This window comes from Dreissena polymorpha, chromosome 1 (assembly GCF_020536995.1).
Source record: "Dreissena polymorpha isolate Duluth1 chromosome 1, UMN_Dpol_1.0, whole genome shotgun sequence".
Taxonomy (NCBI): Eukaryota; Metazoa; Mollusca; class Bivalvia; order Myida; family Dreissenidae; genus Dreissena; species Dreissena polymorpha.
In genome coordinates, this window is record NC_068355.1 from 110,683,341 (window position 1) to 110,698,759 (window position 15,419).

Genomic DNA, 15,419 nt, shown 5'->3' on the forward strand with positions numbered 1-15,419 from the left:
CTTATACCCCCATACCACTTTGACGCAGGATAAAAAGTTGTTTAAAAGTTTCGGATGAATACAATTTGAATTAGAGTCCGGACAAAGTGGCGCCGTTGAAAATGCACTAATTGACCCTATGACCTAGTTCTTGACCCGACATGACCCATATTCGAACTTGACCTAGATATCAACTAGATGCAACTACTGACCAAGTTTGGTAAAGATCGGATGAATACAATTTGAATAAGAGTCCGGACAAAGTGGCGCTGTTGAAAATGGACTAATTGACCCTATGACCTAGTTTTTTACCTGGCATGACCCATATTCGAACTTGGCCTAGATATCAACTAGATGCAACTACTGACCAAGTTTGGTGAAGATAAGATTTATACAATTTGAATTAGAGTCCGGACAAAGTAAAATGCACTAATTGACCCTTTGACCTAGTTTTTGACCCAGCATGACCCATATTCGGACTTGACCTAGATATCAACTAGATGCAACTACTGACCAAGTTTGGTGAAGATCGGATGAATACAATTTGAATTAGAGTCCGGACAAAGTGGCGCCGTTGAAAATGCACTAATTGACCCTATGACCTAGTTTTTGACCCGGCATGACCCATATTCGAACTTGGCCTATATATCAACTAGATGCAACTGCTGACCAAGTTTGGTGAAGATCGGATGAATACAATTTGAAATAGAGTCCGGACAAAGTGGCCCCTTTGAAAATGCACTTATTGACCCTATGACCTAGTTTTTGACCCAGCATGACCCATATTCGAACTTGGCCTAGATATCAACTAGATGCAACTGCTGACCCAGTTTGGTGAAGATCGGATGAATACAATTTGAATTAGAGTCCGGACAAAGTGATGCCTTCCGCCCGCTGCCCGCCGCCCGCCCGCCCGCCAAGGGGTTTCACATAATACGTCCCGTATTTTATACGGGCGTATAAAAATGAAATGACGTGCATGATCTCCATATTGCCATCTAGAATCTAGGATCCAGAAAAGTGTTACTGACTGACTGACAGACAGACAGACAGACAGACAGACAGACAGACAGACAGACAGACAGAATGACAGACAGAATGACAGACAGAGCGCAAACCAAAGTCCCCTTCGATTTCACCGGAAGGGGACAAAAAAGTATCTTAGTATTATTATGGCAATTTGTGCTATACACCCCTTAATCACCATTACCCATATGACAAAATATCAGAAAAAATCTTTAAAACCAAACCAGATTCTATGTATGGACTGTTTCAAATGTTTCCCTGGCATGGAAATGAAATTACCATCCAAGAATGTAATTTAGAAACAAGAGCTGTCACCATAGGATGACTTATGCCCCCTATAAACCCTTGATAGAAGTTATGAGTTTTTTCGAAATCTAAACACAGATTTCGAAACCTAAACGCGGACCCTAAGTTCAAGGTCAAGGTCACAGGGGTCATAATGTGAGTGCCTATGGAAAGGCCTTGTCCATATACACATGCATACCAAATATGAAGGTTATATCTCAAGGGACATAGAAGTTATGAGCATTTTTCGAAACCTAACCGCAGATTTCGAAACCTAAACGCGGACCCCAACTTCAAGGTCAAAGTCACAGTGTTAACAATTTTTGTGCGTATGGAAAGGCCTTGTCCATATACACATGCATACCAATTATGAAGGTTATATCTCAAGGAACATGTAAGTTATGAGCATTTTTCGAAACCTAAACGCAGATTTCGAAACCTAAACGTGGACCCTAAGTTCAAGGTCAAGGTCCCAGGTGTCAAAATTTGTGTGCGTATGGAAAGGCCTTGTCCGTATACACATGCATACCAAATATGAAGGTTATATCTAAAGGGACATAGAAGTAATGAGCATTTTTCAAAACCTAAACACAGATTTCGAAACCTAAACGCAGACCCCAACTTCAAGGTCAAGGTCACAGGGGTAAAAATTTATGTTTGTATGGAAAGGCCTTGTCCATATACACATGCATACCAAATTTGAAGGTTATATCTCAATGGACATAGAAGTTATGAGCATTTTTCAAAACCTAAACGCAGATTTCGAAACCAAAACGCGGACCCTAAGTTCAAGGTCAAGGTCACAGGGGTAATTTTTTTTGTGGGTATGGAAAGGCCTTGTCCATATACACATGCATACCAAATATGAAGGTTATATCTCAAGGGCATAGAAGTTATGAGCATCTTTCGAAACCTAAACGCAGATTTCGAAACCTAAACTCGAACCCTAAGTTCAAGGTCAAGGTCACAGCGGTAAATTTTTTGTGCGTATGGAAAGGCCTTGTCCATATACACGTGCATACCAAATATGAAGGTTATATCTCAAGGGAAATAGAAGTAATGAGCATTTTTCGAAACCTAAACGCAGATTTCAAAACCTAAACGCGGACCCGAAGTTCAAGGTAAAGGTCACAGCGGTAAAAAGATGTGTGAGTATAGAAAAGCCTTGTCCATATACACAAGCATACCAAATATGAAGGTTATATCTCAAGGGACATAGAAGTTATGAGCATTTTTCGAAACCTAAACACGATTTCGAAACCTAATCGCGGACCCTAAGTTCAAGGTCAAGGTCACAGGGGTAACAATTTTTGTGCATATAGAAAGGCCTTGTCCATATACACATGCATACCAAATATGAAGGTTATATCTCAAGGGACATAGAAGTTATGAGCATTTTTCAAAACCTAAACGCAAAGTGTGACGGAAAGACAGACAGACAGACAGTCAGATCACTATATGCCGCCTTTTCTTCGAAAAGAGGGCATAAAAAGAAGCATTCAAGGTAACCTTTTTCTATATGGTTCGCACTCAGAGAAAAGGGAGTTACATGCATTTGCGTAGTATCGTAACAGATTAGCCTGCGAATATCTGAGGGACGACACTGAGACCTAGACTGGATTTTCGTCAAGAACAGTCTTCCTCCCCACATAAAAGGATGTTATTACCAACAGTATAACTCCTTCAATTGGCAAAAATAATAACATCAGGCCCTCAAATATACCCATATTTTTTTTAAGAAGATTGTGATTGCGAGTCATTGACTGGCCACAGGACGGTGTATTTAAGTGACAGATAGAGTTCCCGGTGATCCCGCCATCAATCAAGCTCTATCCAAGTCTGATCTCACTCAAGAGTGACACTTTTCAAATTAAGCCTGATAGAGTTTTCATGTTATCAACAAACCATCCAGACTCTTTATATGTTCATAATAAGGTTTCCTTCAATTTCGCTTCAAGATGATGAGAGACAAGCTGGCAAAAGAGTTGTGTAACAATATTTTGCACTCTGAGCCAAACATTTTTGCCAATTACCATGCTTGTGAGTAACATCTTCTTGATTATTCAAATGTTAATACTTTAATAACATTTAACACTAATATACAATCCAAAAGATCTGTGCAGTATGTTAGTTACCTACATGTACATTTACCTTTTACCACTTAGAGTAGTATTTTGATGCATTTTTGGTCCCTCAGAATTTTATTTTTTTTAAAGACCTTTCATACTAGATTAAAGTTTAAAGGCTTCATTTCCAACCCTAAGATACTGATTAGCAACAAACAGCATAAAACCTGAACAGACGGTGAGTTACTTGCAGGCTGTTCTGGTTTTATGCTGTTTGCAAATAGCCATTTTCACTTTGGGAAAGGTTTAAACATATGTGAACAATTACTCAATCTAAGCTGAGCACAAATTCATTGACCTCTCAGGTCTCAAATAAATTCCCAAACTAGGCATGCTTGTAAAATACAAACACATAATTTCATAACAATGTCCTCAAAAGTCATTGACATAAAAAAGTATTTTTAGTTTACCAAACACTAACTTGATCCGAATTCCCCTAGGTTACTAACTTGCATAAATTCAACACAATAAAGCCATCAAAACTCCTAATGAGAGGAATTGATAGTAAAACTGTGACCTAGAACCAAAGGCCCAAAATGCAAGCCCAAGCTATGTCTGAAACTAAGCTATTTACACAAAACATTTTTGGTCCAATCTCTCTATCAAAACTTAAGAACAGATTTGCTTTTGTTAGTCACAATTAGCTTGACCTGCCACAACTACCCCCAAGTCCCAAAGCACATGTTTGCCGGTTCTCAATATTTTGTAACCTTGACCCCACTGAACCTTAACCTTGACCCAACACAACAAAGGTCTCACAACAAACAGCAGCTACCTGAACAACAAATTTGTGGAAACAATTATTCTTTTCTTAGTAACAGTGACCTTGACCTGACAAGCCTCAAATACTATCTCAACCAATACTATCTCAACCAATCCTATCTCAAGTCCCCATGCAAGCTCATTGATTGGAACAGTCATCGAGATTTGGTTAATGCAAAATTAAATATTTGACCGGAAATAAACAGTTTATCCCCCCACATAACAGTCATAACCTGATCTTAAATAAAACCGGTGCTATAGACTTTCATTAAGCCTATGCGCAAGTAGATACAGAAGATTTAATTTAATACAGCATCAAACAAAAAGCTACTCTTACTTTGTTAAAAATCAGAGGCAGATAATACTGGAAATCAATGGATAAATAATCCTACATAAAAATGTAAAGTTAGTTTAAGTAAGTCATCAATATTACATGCATAACACAACTAAACAAACATTTCAATTACAATTAACTGGACCCACAGAAACACCACAAATGCACCAAACTACATTTATGTATGAAGTTACCTTGTCAACCTCAAGATGTCGTCCCTACAATATGAACAAAATGAAAAAAAACAACAACCAGGCATCAAATAATTGGACCCAAAGTGTACAAAAATTTCATGAATATTTTATCCGAAGCATTTCAACTATATTTTTGATGCCTTTATTTTGTTTTAACAAGCTAACATTTTTGTCATATATACAGTGTCAAAATAGTGTTAATTCACTGAATTAAAAGCGCAAATAATGCTTAAAATAACATTAGTTTAACAAAACAACAAACACAAAATATTTGTTATGTACATTTACCTAAATATTAAGACAGCTTCCCAACTAAATACTTTAGTCTTCATTTTGGCGAAACGATAGCATATCAAAAGTATGCTCTTTTTATTACCAATATACATATTTATGAATATAGCTTACATCTACATTTACTCTAAGATGTCAAGGAGTTTATGCATGAAAAATTCAATGTCATTCAGGGGTCAAGGTCACTATAAGGTCAAACTCAATCTTACCTGTGACGTTGAGGTGCCTTCTGGCTCCCTTTGATTCATTTGTTGTATGTCTTCCTTTGTGGCTTCAATAAATTCTCTGAAAATATAAATTACATACAAAAACACATTAATATTTTGTGTTGCATTGTGTACACAATTCTTTGTATCCATAGCAACCAAAATTATAAAGAGGTTGACAAACATCAATCTGCCTAAATAGATTTAATATGTTCTGATTGTTCGTTAAGTATATGACAAGTGATGATTTTTTCAATCCACAGATTTATCCTCATGATTCTTTACATATCTTCTTACACTTATGTAAGTTTAAAAAAAAAACAAAAAATATTGGTTCTTTCCTTAGATTCCTTTGAGAGCCAGAAGATATTATCATGCTTTGTTTCAAATATGAGCCGTTTTCTGAGAAAACTTGGCTTTGTATATACAGCTTTGACCCAGATATGCATGTGGTGTTTGCACAGGCTTATCTGGGACAAAACCTTCAATCCACCTATACTGATTTTGTGTAAAGAAGAGACTTCCAATAAACAAAAATTACATAAAAGGAAAAAGTGTTTTCCCTGATTGGCCGTGTTTTCCCTGATTGGCCTGTGCAGACTGCAGATGAAATAAGCTTAGTTTTTGCCAGAATACAGCTCATTATTGGCACGATCTTTTCCAAGGAATAATCTTATCATGACCGCAGCTTACCGGATGCCTTTCTTCACACTGTGAAACATCAGGATGGCTCTACCAGGCCGGGGCACCTTCGGTACTTTGGGTGATTTACCGAACACAAACCCTGCTGATCCCCCACCACCAGAGTGTCTCCGTGGGGGCGGGATTGGTGATGGGCGATGGTGGCGGAATGCTTCACCCAACACAGGGGACGGCGTACTCAAATTTCGCCCTGTTATAAAAAATAATTATGATTTGTTCAGTTAAACAGTATGAGTCAACAACAAAAAATATTTATAAAAAGATTCTAAGATGTGTAAACCTACATCAAAAGTCATTTTTGACAGCAAAAAGGAGCACATCTGTGTCATGTTATAATCAGTAATTTGTACATTTAGGTGCCAAGATTTTTTTTTCAAAACTAAAATAGCAAACAATTTTATTTTTTTTAATTCTAAACACCAACAACAACTCAAAATGGTTGCATTTCTTTAATGCCAGCTTGATGATGGAACAAAATAATACACCTCAAATTTATTGACATTACTGATGGGTGTGGGGTAGAAAAAACATGACTTAAACTCACCCTGGCCTGCCATGTCCTTGAATGACTGACTTCTAGTCACGATTATTGCTGACTTGGGTCTTGCCTTCCGCACTTCCTCAACATGAACAGTTTGTCTCCGTAACGGAATATTCTGGTTCCCATTCTGTGGCCCGATTTCTTTCCGGGTCATTGAGGATGCATCTGAAATGAGATTAAACCGTTTTGACTCAATTGGTCTAATGAATATAATACACAAACTGTTTTAAGTGGTGTTTATTTTTGTTACATCTGAATTTCTCAGACATTATTAATAATTACGTTGGTTCATAATGACTTCATCATGACTCTCGTTAAAAAGGACGTCTCTATGAACTGTGTTCTGGAATAACACGACTTAATGCATTATGTGTAAAGTGTTGTCCCAGATTACATCAAGGACCAAACTTTCCGCTATTATGAAATTTTTTGTTTCTTATAAATTAAAATCTAGTCTTAGTGTTAACCCTTTCAGTGCGGGAACGGAATTTTAAAGGCCTTTGCAAACAGTTTGGATCCAGATGAGACGCCACAGAACGTGGCGTCTCATTAGGATCAAAACTGTTTGCTATTTTTATAGTATTCTTTGAAAAAAATCGAAGAAAATGCTAATTTTAGAAATTCAGCAGACGACATTTTAGCAGACGACAAATTTCCCAGCATGCAAAGGGTTAAAAGTTGTCCCTTATCAGCCTGTGCAGATTATAAACTGAGAAATCTGGATCTCTATGTTCTTTGTTGTTTTATAGTATGTGACTCCTGTCTGTTATATGGCTATACTTATTTAAGCTTGAATGACATGAATAAATACATTAATATGTAGTAAATATACTGAATAAAATATTGACAAGTGTTGATGTCAACTAACAGTATATATATTATAGCCCCAACACGAATTTCTTGTGTTTGCTCATGGCATTATTTTACAGTTTGTGTAACAGTTTTGATTGATAGATTTATTCATGTAGTCAAAGTTAATCAGTTACATTCATATAAAAGTAACTAGTCAGTATATTTGGCAGAGACATGAAAATATCAAAAAGTTACAAGATGTTAAAAGCAAGACATGGTATATATAACAAAGGATGACCCATGAAAGTTTTACAACTTATTTTCAATTGGGTCCTTAGATAGATGGGTGTAAAAGGTACAAAAATGGTGGCATTAATAAAAAATAACAAGATATGTGTTTGTCAGAAACACTATGTCCCCTTTTGCGCTGCTTTGAAGCTACATGTATATATTTGACCTTTGACCTTGAAGGATGACCTTGACCTTTCACCACTCAAAATGTGCAGTTCCATGAGATACACATGCATGCCAAATATCAAGTTGCTATCTTCAAAATCACAGTAGTTTTTGCAAATGTTAAAGTTGGCGCAAACAAACAAACAAACAAACAGACAGGGCAAAAAAAATATGTCCCCCACTATAGTGGTGGGGGACATAAAAATATCATTCATTTACAATTGAGACTATTATAAGTCTTGAGATCAAATAGTAATTAGCAAATATTATTAAAAATCACTGGTTATAATGATGCACTGATTCAGATTGTGTTTATTTTCATCATTCGATGAAATAATGATTAACTTTTTCATTTAAACATATTGACAAGATTTACTAGAAACTGAAATACCTTGTAACTGAATAACAATTACAACATTTTATCTTACAATATCTATAATGATTCACATTACACAATTTTGACATGACAAAGTTTACTAAGAATGAGATAGTTTTATGTTAAATGTACACTTGTGTATTAATTTAACGGTTTAAATGTGATACATGTAATTGTATTGCATATTTTTAGACTGAAACACTTAAACCTGTTCTTTTTTATGATTTTTTTAACCTTACTAAGAAATTTGTAAATAGAACTTAACAGCTTGTTAACAACTCAATTAATATAGCATCAAACAAAAAGTTACTCTTACTTTGTTAAATCCTGTCTGATTAAGTAGGTCACGCGAGTTGTGTATCGTGTTATTTCTTTAAATTTGACCCAGCATTTGAAGAAATATAACAAGATATATAGTACATACATTTCCAGAAAGGAAATTCATTTCTGCATTGAATAAGACCGTGATCTTGAAAATCGCTGCACAATTGATGAAGTTATGGCTATTCAAAGCGATGCACCCTGTTTTCGGGTGTTTTTGGGTTTGATACCTTGTTTTATATATATTTGATAGTGAAATATTTTTTTTCAGAAAAGTTGATTTTTCTTTATAATATGATTATTTATCATTCAAAATGATAATTTCACTAATTAATATCAAAGCCACACGCTAACCACCTGGATTCACAATCATTAGGTTTAAATCAAGAAGATACGTTTCAGTTATTTTCTCAGATGGTAAGTTTACCCATGCTATTATGTAGAAAGAATCGAAGAAACAAACACACCATGATTTCAAAGTGATTATATCATTCTGTAGATATCTTCAATAATTCAAATCTTGGATGACATAGAATAACACTAACATGAAAGTTATATAATCAATTCAAAACACAATAATAAAAAAGAAACTCGTAAGTATATTTCACACTCTTACCTTTTTAATATTTAATTACCAATCCAAGGTATTTCACACACACAACTGTCACCAATTACTCACTTTCACAAGCGTAATTCATATCTATGTAATTCATATCTTGAATACAAAAATAGATACTCAGCAACATGTTCAAAATGAATATAATTATTGTCCCTAAACCACTATCAAATTAATGCAACAGTTCAAGTTCCCAAGGGGGAATTGCATTGGAAGTTAAGACAATATTTCATTGTTTAGTAAATTAACCTGTTTGGCTTTAAGGGTAATGTGTAAACCTACATCATAACATTTTGGTGACCAATAAAAACAAGGTTAATTCTACTAAGATAAAATCATGTTGACATAGGTTGGATCAATTTAAGCCATATCTAAGGTAAAATCCAGTGAAATCAGTGTTCAACTATGTCAATATATTGCCAGTTTGGCCAAATATTTATGCAATGAAGATTTCAAAAACAAAGCAAACTGGTAGTACTTAACCTTGTTCACAAGTGTATGTTTGTAATTTCTAATTTAATAAAAAATTCACCACATATTACTCCAATTTATACACTGAAAAATAAAATTTATCACTGGTTGAATGATACTACAATTTTTACAAATTTGTGTTATCACATATTAAGCAGATATTCTGTTGCAAAACCATATAAACAATTTTGATAACAATGAAAATATGACTAAACAGGAAATAATTTCAAGGAGTAATTATTCGCCTAGTTCATGATAGCTTTGAGAGGTTTGGTGATTGATGTTTGCTATACAGAAAAGTACAGATTAATCCAGAACAACAATTGACCATCCTTTTAATTGTGAAATTGAAAAAGCAATTTTAACTGAATGACTGTGTTGTATTTAAATAATCCAGTTTTACATTAAGTCATTTGTAGAAGGGAACAAACAACTTGAGCTAATAATGTGCTGTCAAAACTATGTTCTTAAAACTGATCCTCACTCATAAAAAATGAGACTGTAAAATGTATGTGTGTAAAATTGTGTACCAAATTAGCCTGTGAAATCCACGCAGGCTTAACAGATGAGACAATTGCCACACAATTTCACTTTTGCTAAAGAGTCTTCCTCACATGAGCAATACCATAAAAGCAAAAAAGTCGTCCCTGATTTGCCAGTGCCGTCTGCACGTGCTTGTCTAGCCCTTTGCATGCTGGGAAATTTGTCGTCTGCTAAAATGTTGTCTGCTGAATTTCAAAAATTAGCATTTTCTTCATTTTTTTTCAAAGAATACCATCAAAATAAATAGCAAACCTTTTGGATCCTGATGAGACGCCATGTTCTGTGGCGTCTCATCTGGATCCAAACTTTTTGCAAAGGCCTTTAAAATTCGGTTCCCGCACTGAAGGGTTAAGTCAACATGGTGCACATGCAAGTAGCCCCGATTTGTCCAGATATGGGCTTAACTGTATAGTCAATTTAAAAATGCACAAATTAGCATCATTAAACATATTAGTTCTAAAGCATTATTTATCAATCACCCCACAGAAAATACTTACGCATCAACTTTCCTCCAGAGAGAGGCATCTTGTCACTGTGATACACATGAAGTACCTTGCTACCCATACCAGGCAGATACAGGTACCGTGGACCACTCAAATATGTCCGCATTTTCAGATCACAGAATCACAAAAATCCAAAAAATCCTTAAAGTCTGTGCAAGAATATTGTATCAACACCTGCTTTGATGATAGGGTATCTAAAACAATGCCTCACCACTTATGTGTAGATATTTCTGCTGAAGATGGCACTTACATAACTTTCAAAGGCAAATGTTTTGCACACCTCATTTATTTACTACAAATTAAGCAAAAACTATTGTATAACTTTTATGAACACCTTTTTTTATTTTATCCAAGCATCATGATGATAAATTAATCACTTTCATCTAATCACACAAAAATCACCAATTGATTTTTAATCGATTTTTAATTTATACAAAATTATCTCAGGCAAACATATATAACTTTAAGAACCAATATGAAGAATTCCTGTTATACTGAATAATATTATGAAAGTATGTATGTCACTGTGCCCCAAGCTGTATTTACATAATACAAAAAATCATTATGCGGCTAATTAATCACAGAACATTGCAAAAAGACTTCATGATTGATGGATTGAAAACCTCTCTATCAATATCAATTATTCATTAACACCTTACAAAATAATTTTCTCTTTCAATAATTAAAAATATCAAATATTTATTAAAACCTGATTAATTCAGATTATTCTGAAACAGATGGTTAAACTATGAAAAATGAAACCCAATATTTTTACCACAACTGGCTGCATTTTTCAATGATAACCCACAACAAAAAGAAAATGCACGCCTATTATAACATGAATTGTATTCTTATCATATACACATAATATATTTTAATTTCCAAAATTGTAGAAAACCTTTGTAGCTACTATTATTTTGCAAAACTTTGTTCCCAAGTAAGTTTTTTTGAAAGTCAACAACAAAACAACATACTGGCTATTAGCAATTCCACATCATAAAGATGTTTAGAGAATGTTACAATTTGGGTCTTGTCAACAAAAACACTTATCTGTTTTATCATCTTGCCTTCTTATTTAAAATACTGCAATTAATCACCAAAAGTGTCCAAGACTATCACAGTAATCAAATTCTTAAGATATCAGACTAATTTACAGCAAGTCCAAATACTTAAACTCTGTAACCGTTGCTGGGGAAACCCTACCAATCACCAGAGATACCAACATCTTCCTTAGGAAGGATTAGCAGAAGTACTCAATCCTAACCAGATATCCCTGACAATCATGACAAATAGCCAATTAATCCATGTCAAAATCACAACTTTTATCTACTTGCCCACTTCAATTAATCAATGGTATGAAAGTTTCAAAGACAATCTTGACAAGTACATTCCTCTGATACATTCCATGAACATTCATACTTGTCACATACACTGAAAACTGTTCAACCTAATAAAAAAGTAACTGTAAGATGGATATGAACCAAATCGTTCAATTGTCATCAATATTGGTTCACTAACAAACAAAAGAACCTGACACAATACAAGTTTAAATTACTTGGTCATTGGAAAGTATTTTTTCTGGACAAATAACTGTTTATATGCTCAAATATTGTGAGACAGAATCAGCCAAATAAGAGGATTAATCTCAAATAAATCTTGTATTTGCTGTCATCTCCATCAAAGAGATCGGCTTTGTTTTCTAATAACTTAGGAAAATGTGTATGTCAATTATATCAAATGTCAAGAATGTCAGATTTTGTAAAAAGCTTTGATCTACTTAAAATAAATTTAAATTTATTGCCAATTACACTTGCAAAACAGTGCTTGTATTAGATATTGCAAAAAAATAATTAATTGAATATTCTTGTTTAAAGCAACCTCACATGATAAAGATTTATAGCTGAATTATCATTTCTTGAACAAAATGCTGATATCAATTATTTATTAATTAAAAACATTGTAAGTTTTCCCTTTTCATTGCTAATTTATAATTCAGTTTTTGTTGATGTTTTTTTAAGAAATCAAAACAATTTACCGATTTTTCTATATGTTCCAAAAACAGTCAACATTTTTATCACATCACTGCAACATCACCTTCTAAACTAGAGCTTACGCACCAACTAAATTTTATTTTATTTGAAATCCCTAAATATAAAAAGCAAGAAAATGTCAAAACAACTCGTTATTTCATATGCAAATAACCTGAGGTGATTCAGAGATAACATTACACCACTTGAAAACAATCACCAATTATTGACCTTATAAAGCTGTCATCTTCAAACAGTCTGACATTACACCACCCATAGCTCCCACCCCTGCATGGTCACCCATAAAATCAGACCCATGATAAGTACAATATGCCTGTGCAATATGCAAGTAATTTGCATCTCAGTTTGATATACTTAATGCAAAAGTGCCCTATCAGGTGGTCTTGACAGGAGAAATTTAAGTCTTTATTGCACACAACAACATGTCTGAAGACAAGTGAAGCACAGTCAGAAACTCTTACTTCAATTTTAATGTAAACAACAACAATAAATAAATCAATATTTGCATAATTGACACCAAGTGGAAGCAATCTGACCATTTGTATATACAAAAGATTGAATGGTCAACAAAAAATTTCTTCAGATTTTGAGTTTCATTTTTTTACATACAAACGCAAAAAACACAAAATGTGATATATTAATATAATTATCCACTGAAATCTGAACAACCGTATCTACAAGTTATTATATGGTCAACACAAATTATTTTCAGATATTCCATCACTTGAGAACAAATTACTATCACTGGTACATAAATATCATTTTCAATTAAGGTTGAATATATATTTTATCTTAAATGCAAATGAAATATTATATCCCTGATTTAAAAATAATTAAGAAGAACTAACAGTATTAGATATATAAATAAAAAATATATTTTATATAAATAACTTTCCTTTTAAATTAGTCAAATATTTACCAACATTAAAATAAAGTAACCTTTAAACAAGACCATCACAAAACTATTAAAATTTAAACTTACAATACATAATATTTACAATATTTAAACTGATAATAATTAATTTAATCCATTATCACAAACTGTTACCAATCTTAACTAAAAAACACATATCGTTTGTATACACTTTAAAGTATTAATAAATTAGCATGCACAACTAACAAGAATATCCATCATTTATCTCCACATTCAAAACAGCACGCATGTGCTTAAAACTCAAGTCATTACTAATCTTACACATAATTCAAACCACGGTCTGATCATTTTTGAACTGTTCGAAACCCTACCCCACACAAATATGTGCATGCCCATGACTTTACTTTGTTGATTGACATTCTCGAGCCGTGAACTTTAACGAAACCAGTCACCCATAATAGGTTACAACAATAATGAGCCACCATATAATTGTCATCCAATGATTTGTCCACCTCCATAAAGAAGACAACATATATGAAGTTAACGACAAGTTAATGGAAAACTAATTATATGCATGGGCTCTGTTGATGGTCAACCCAATAAAGCCCCTTCTGAGGGTATGCATTCACTTCTGCGCCAAAATAAAAGGTGTCTTTACAAGTGAATTGCCGGTTTCTCACAGTCATGAACACATTAACAGTTGCTTATTATGTGCTATTATCACATGTAGACAAGGTTTCATGTTGAGAGTAAGCAAAATATATTGTTGTGTTATGAGAGAAGATAATTAACTAATTATAGCAAATAAATTGTATCAAATAATTCTATGCTCATTATATCTCATATCATATTTCACAAAACATGAATGCAGGTATAAACAAGAGTGCCAAACTGTCACAAGATACGCCCGTTTGAAGGTTTTGGACAACTTGATAACTTTACCATGACCCATATTTGAACTTGACCTACATATCATCTAGACACAACTTCTGACCAAATTTGGTGAAGATCAGATGAAAACTACTTCAATTAGAGAGCGGACACCATGCTTAATGCTTGAAATGCACTAAGTGACCTCGTGATCTAGTTTTTGACCTGACATGACCCATATTTGAACTTGACCTAGATATTGTCTAGACACAACTTCTGACCAAATGTGGTGAAGATCGGATGAAAACTACTTCAATTAGAGAGCCGACACCATGCTAAATGCTTGAAATGCACTTAGTGACCCCGTTACCTAGTTTTTGACCCGGCATGACCCATATTCGAACTTGACCTAGACATTGTCCAGATACAACTTCTGACCAAGTTTGGTGAAGATTGGAAAAAAACTAATTCAATTAGAGAGCGGACACCATGCTTAATGCTTGAAATGCACTAAGTGACCCTGTGACCTAGTTTTTGACCCGGCATAACCCATATTCGAACTTGGCCTAGATATCAACTAGATGCAACTGCTGACCAAGTTTGGTGAAGATCGGATGAATACAATTTGAATTAGAGTCCGGACAAAGTAAAATGCACTAATTGACCCTTTGACCTAGTTTTTGACCCAGCATGACCCATATTCGGACTTGACCTAGATATCAACTAGATGCAACTACTGACCAAGTTTGGTGAAGATCGGATGAATACAATTTGAATTAGAGTCCGGACAAAGTGGCGCCGTTGAAAATGCACTAATTGACCCTATGACCTAGTTTTTGACCCGGCATGACCCATATTCGAACTTGGCCTAGATATCAACTAGATGCAACTGCTGACCAAGTTTGGTGAAGATCGGATGAATACAATTTGAAATAGAGTCCGGACAAAGTGGCCCCTTTGAAAATGCACTTATTGACCCTATGACCTAGTTTTTGACCCGGCATGACCCATATTCGAACTTGGCCTAGATATCAACTAGATGCAACTGCTGACCAAGTTTGGTGAAGATCGGATGAATACAATTTGAATTAGAGTCCGGACAA

The 15,419-nt window shown here is 34.3% G+C and overlaps 1 protein-coding gene across 1 annotated transcript in view; it reads right to left on the minus strand.

Annotated features, from left to right (window-relative positions):
* The window catches only part of LOC127844326 (rho family-interacting cell polarization regulator 2-like), a 67,524-nt gene that overhangs the window by 27,372 nt on the left and 24,733 nt on the right, over positions 1-15,419 (minus strand). The window contains 4 exon segments of the mRNA XM_052374436.1: positions 4,707-4,730; positions 5,207-5,282; positions 5,897-6,095; positions 6,450-6,611. Of these exon segments, the coding sequence (XP_052230396.1) occupies positions 4,707-4,730; positions 5,207-5,282; positions 5,897-6,095; positions 6,450-6,611 (461 nt within the window).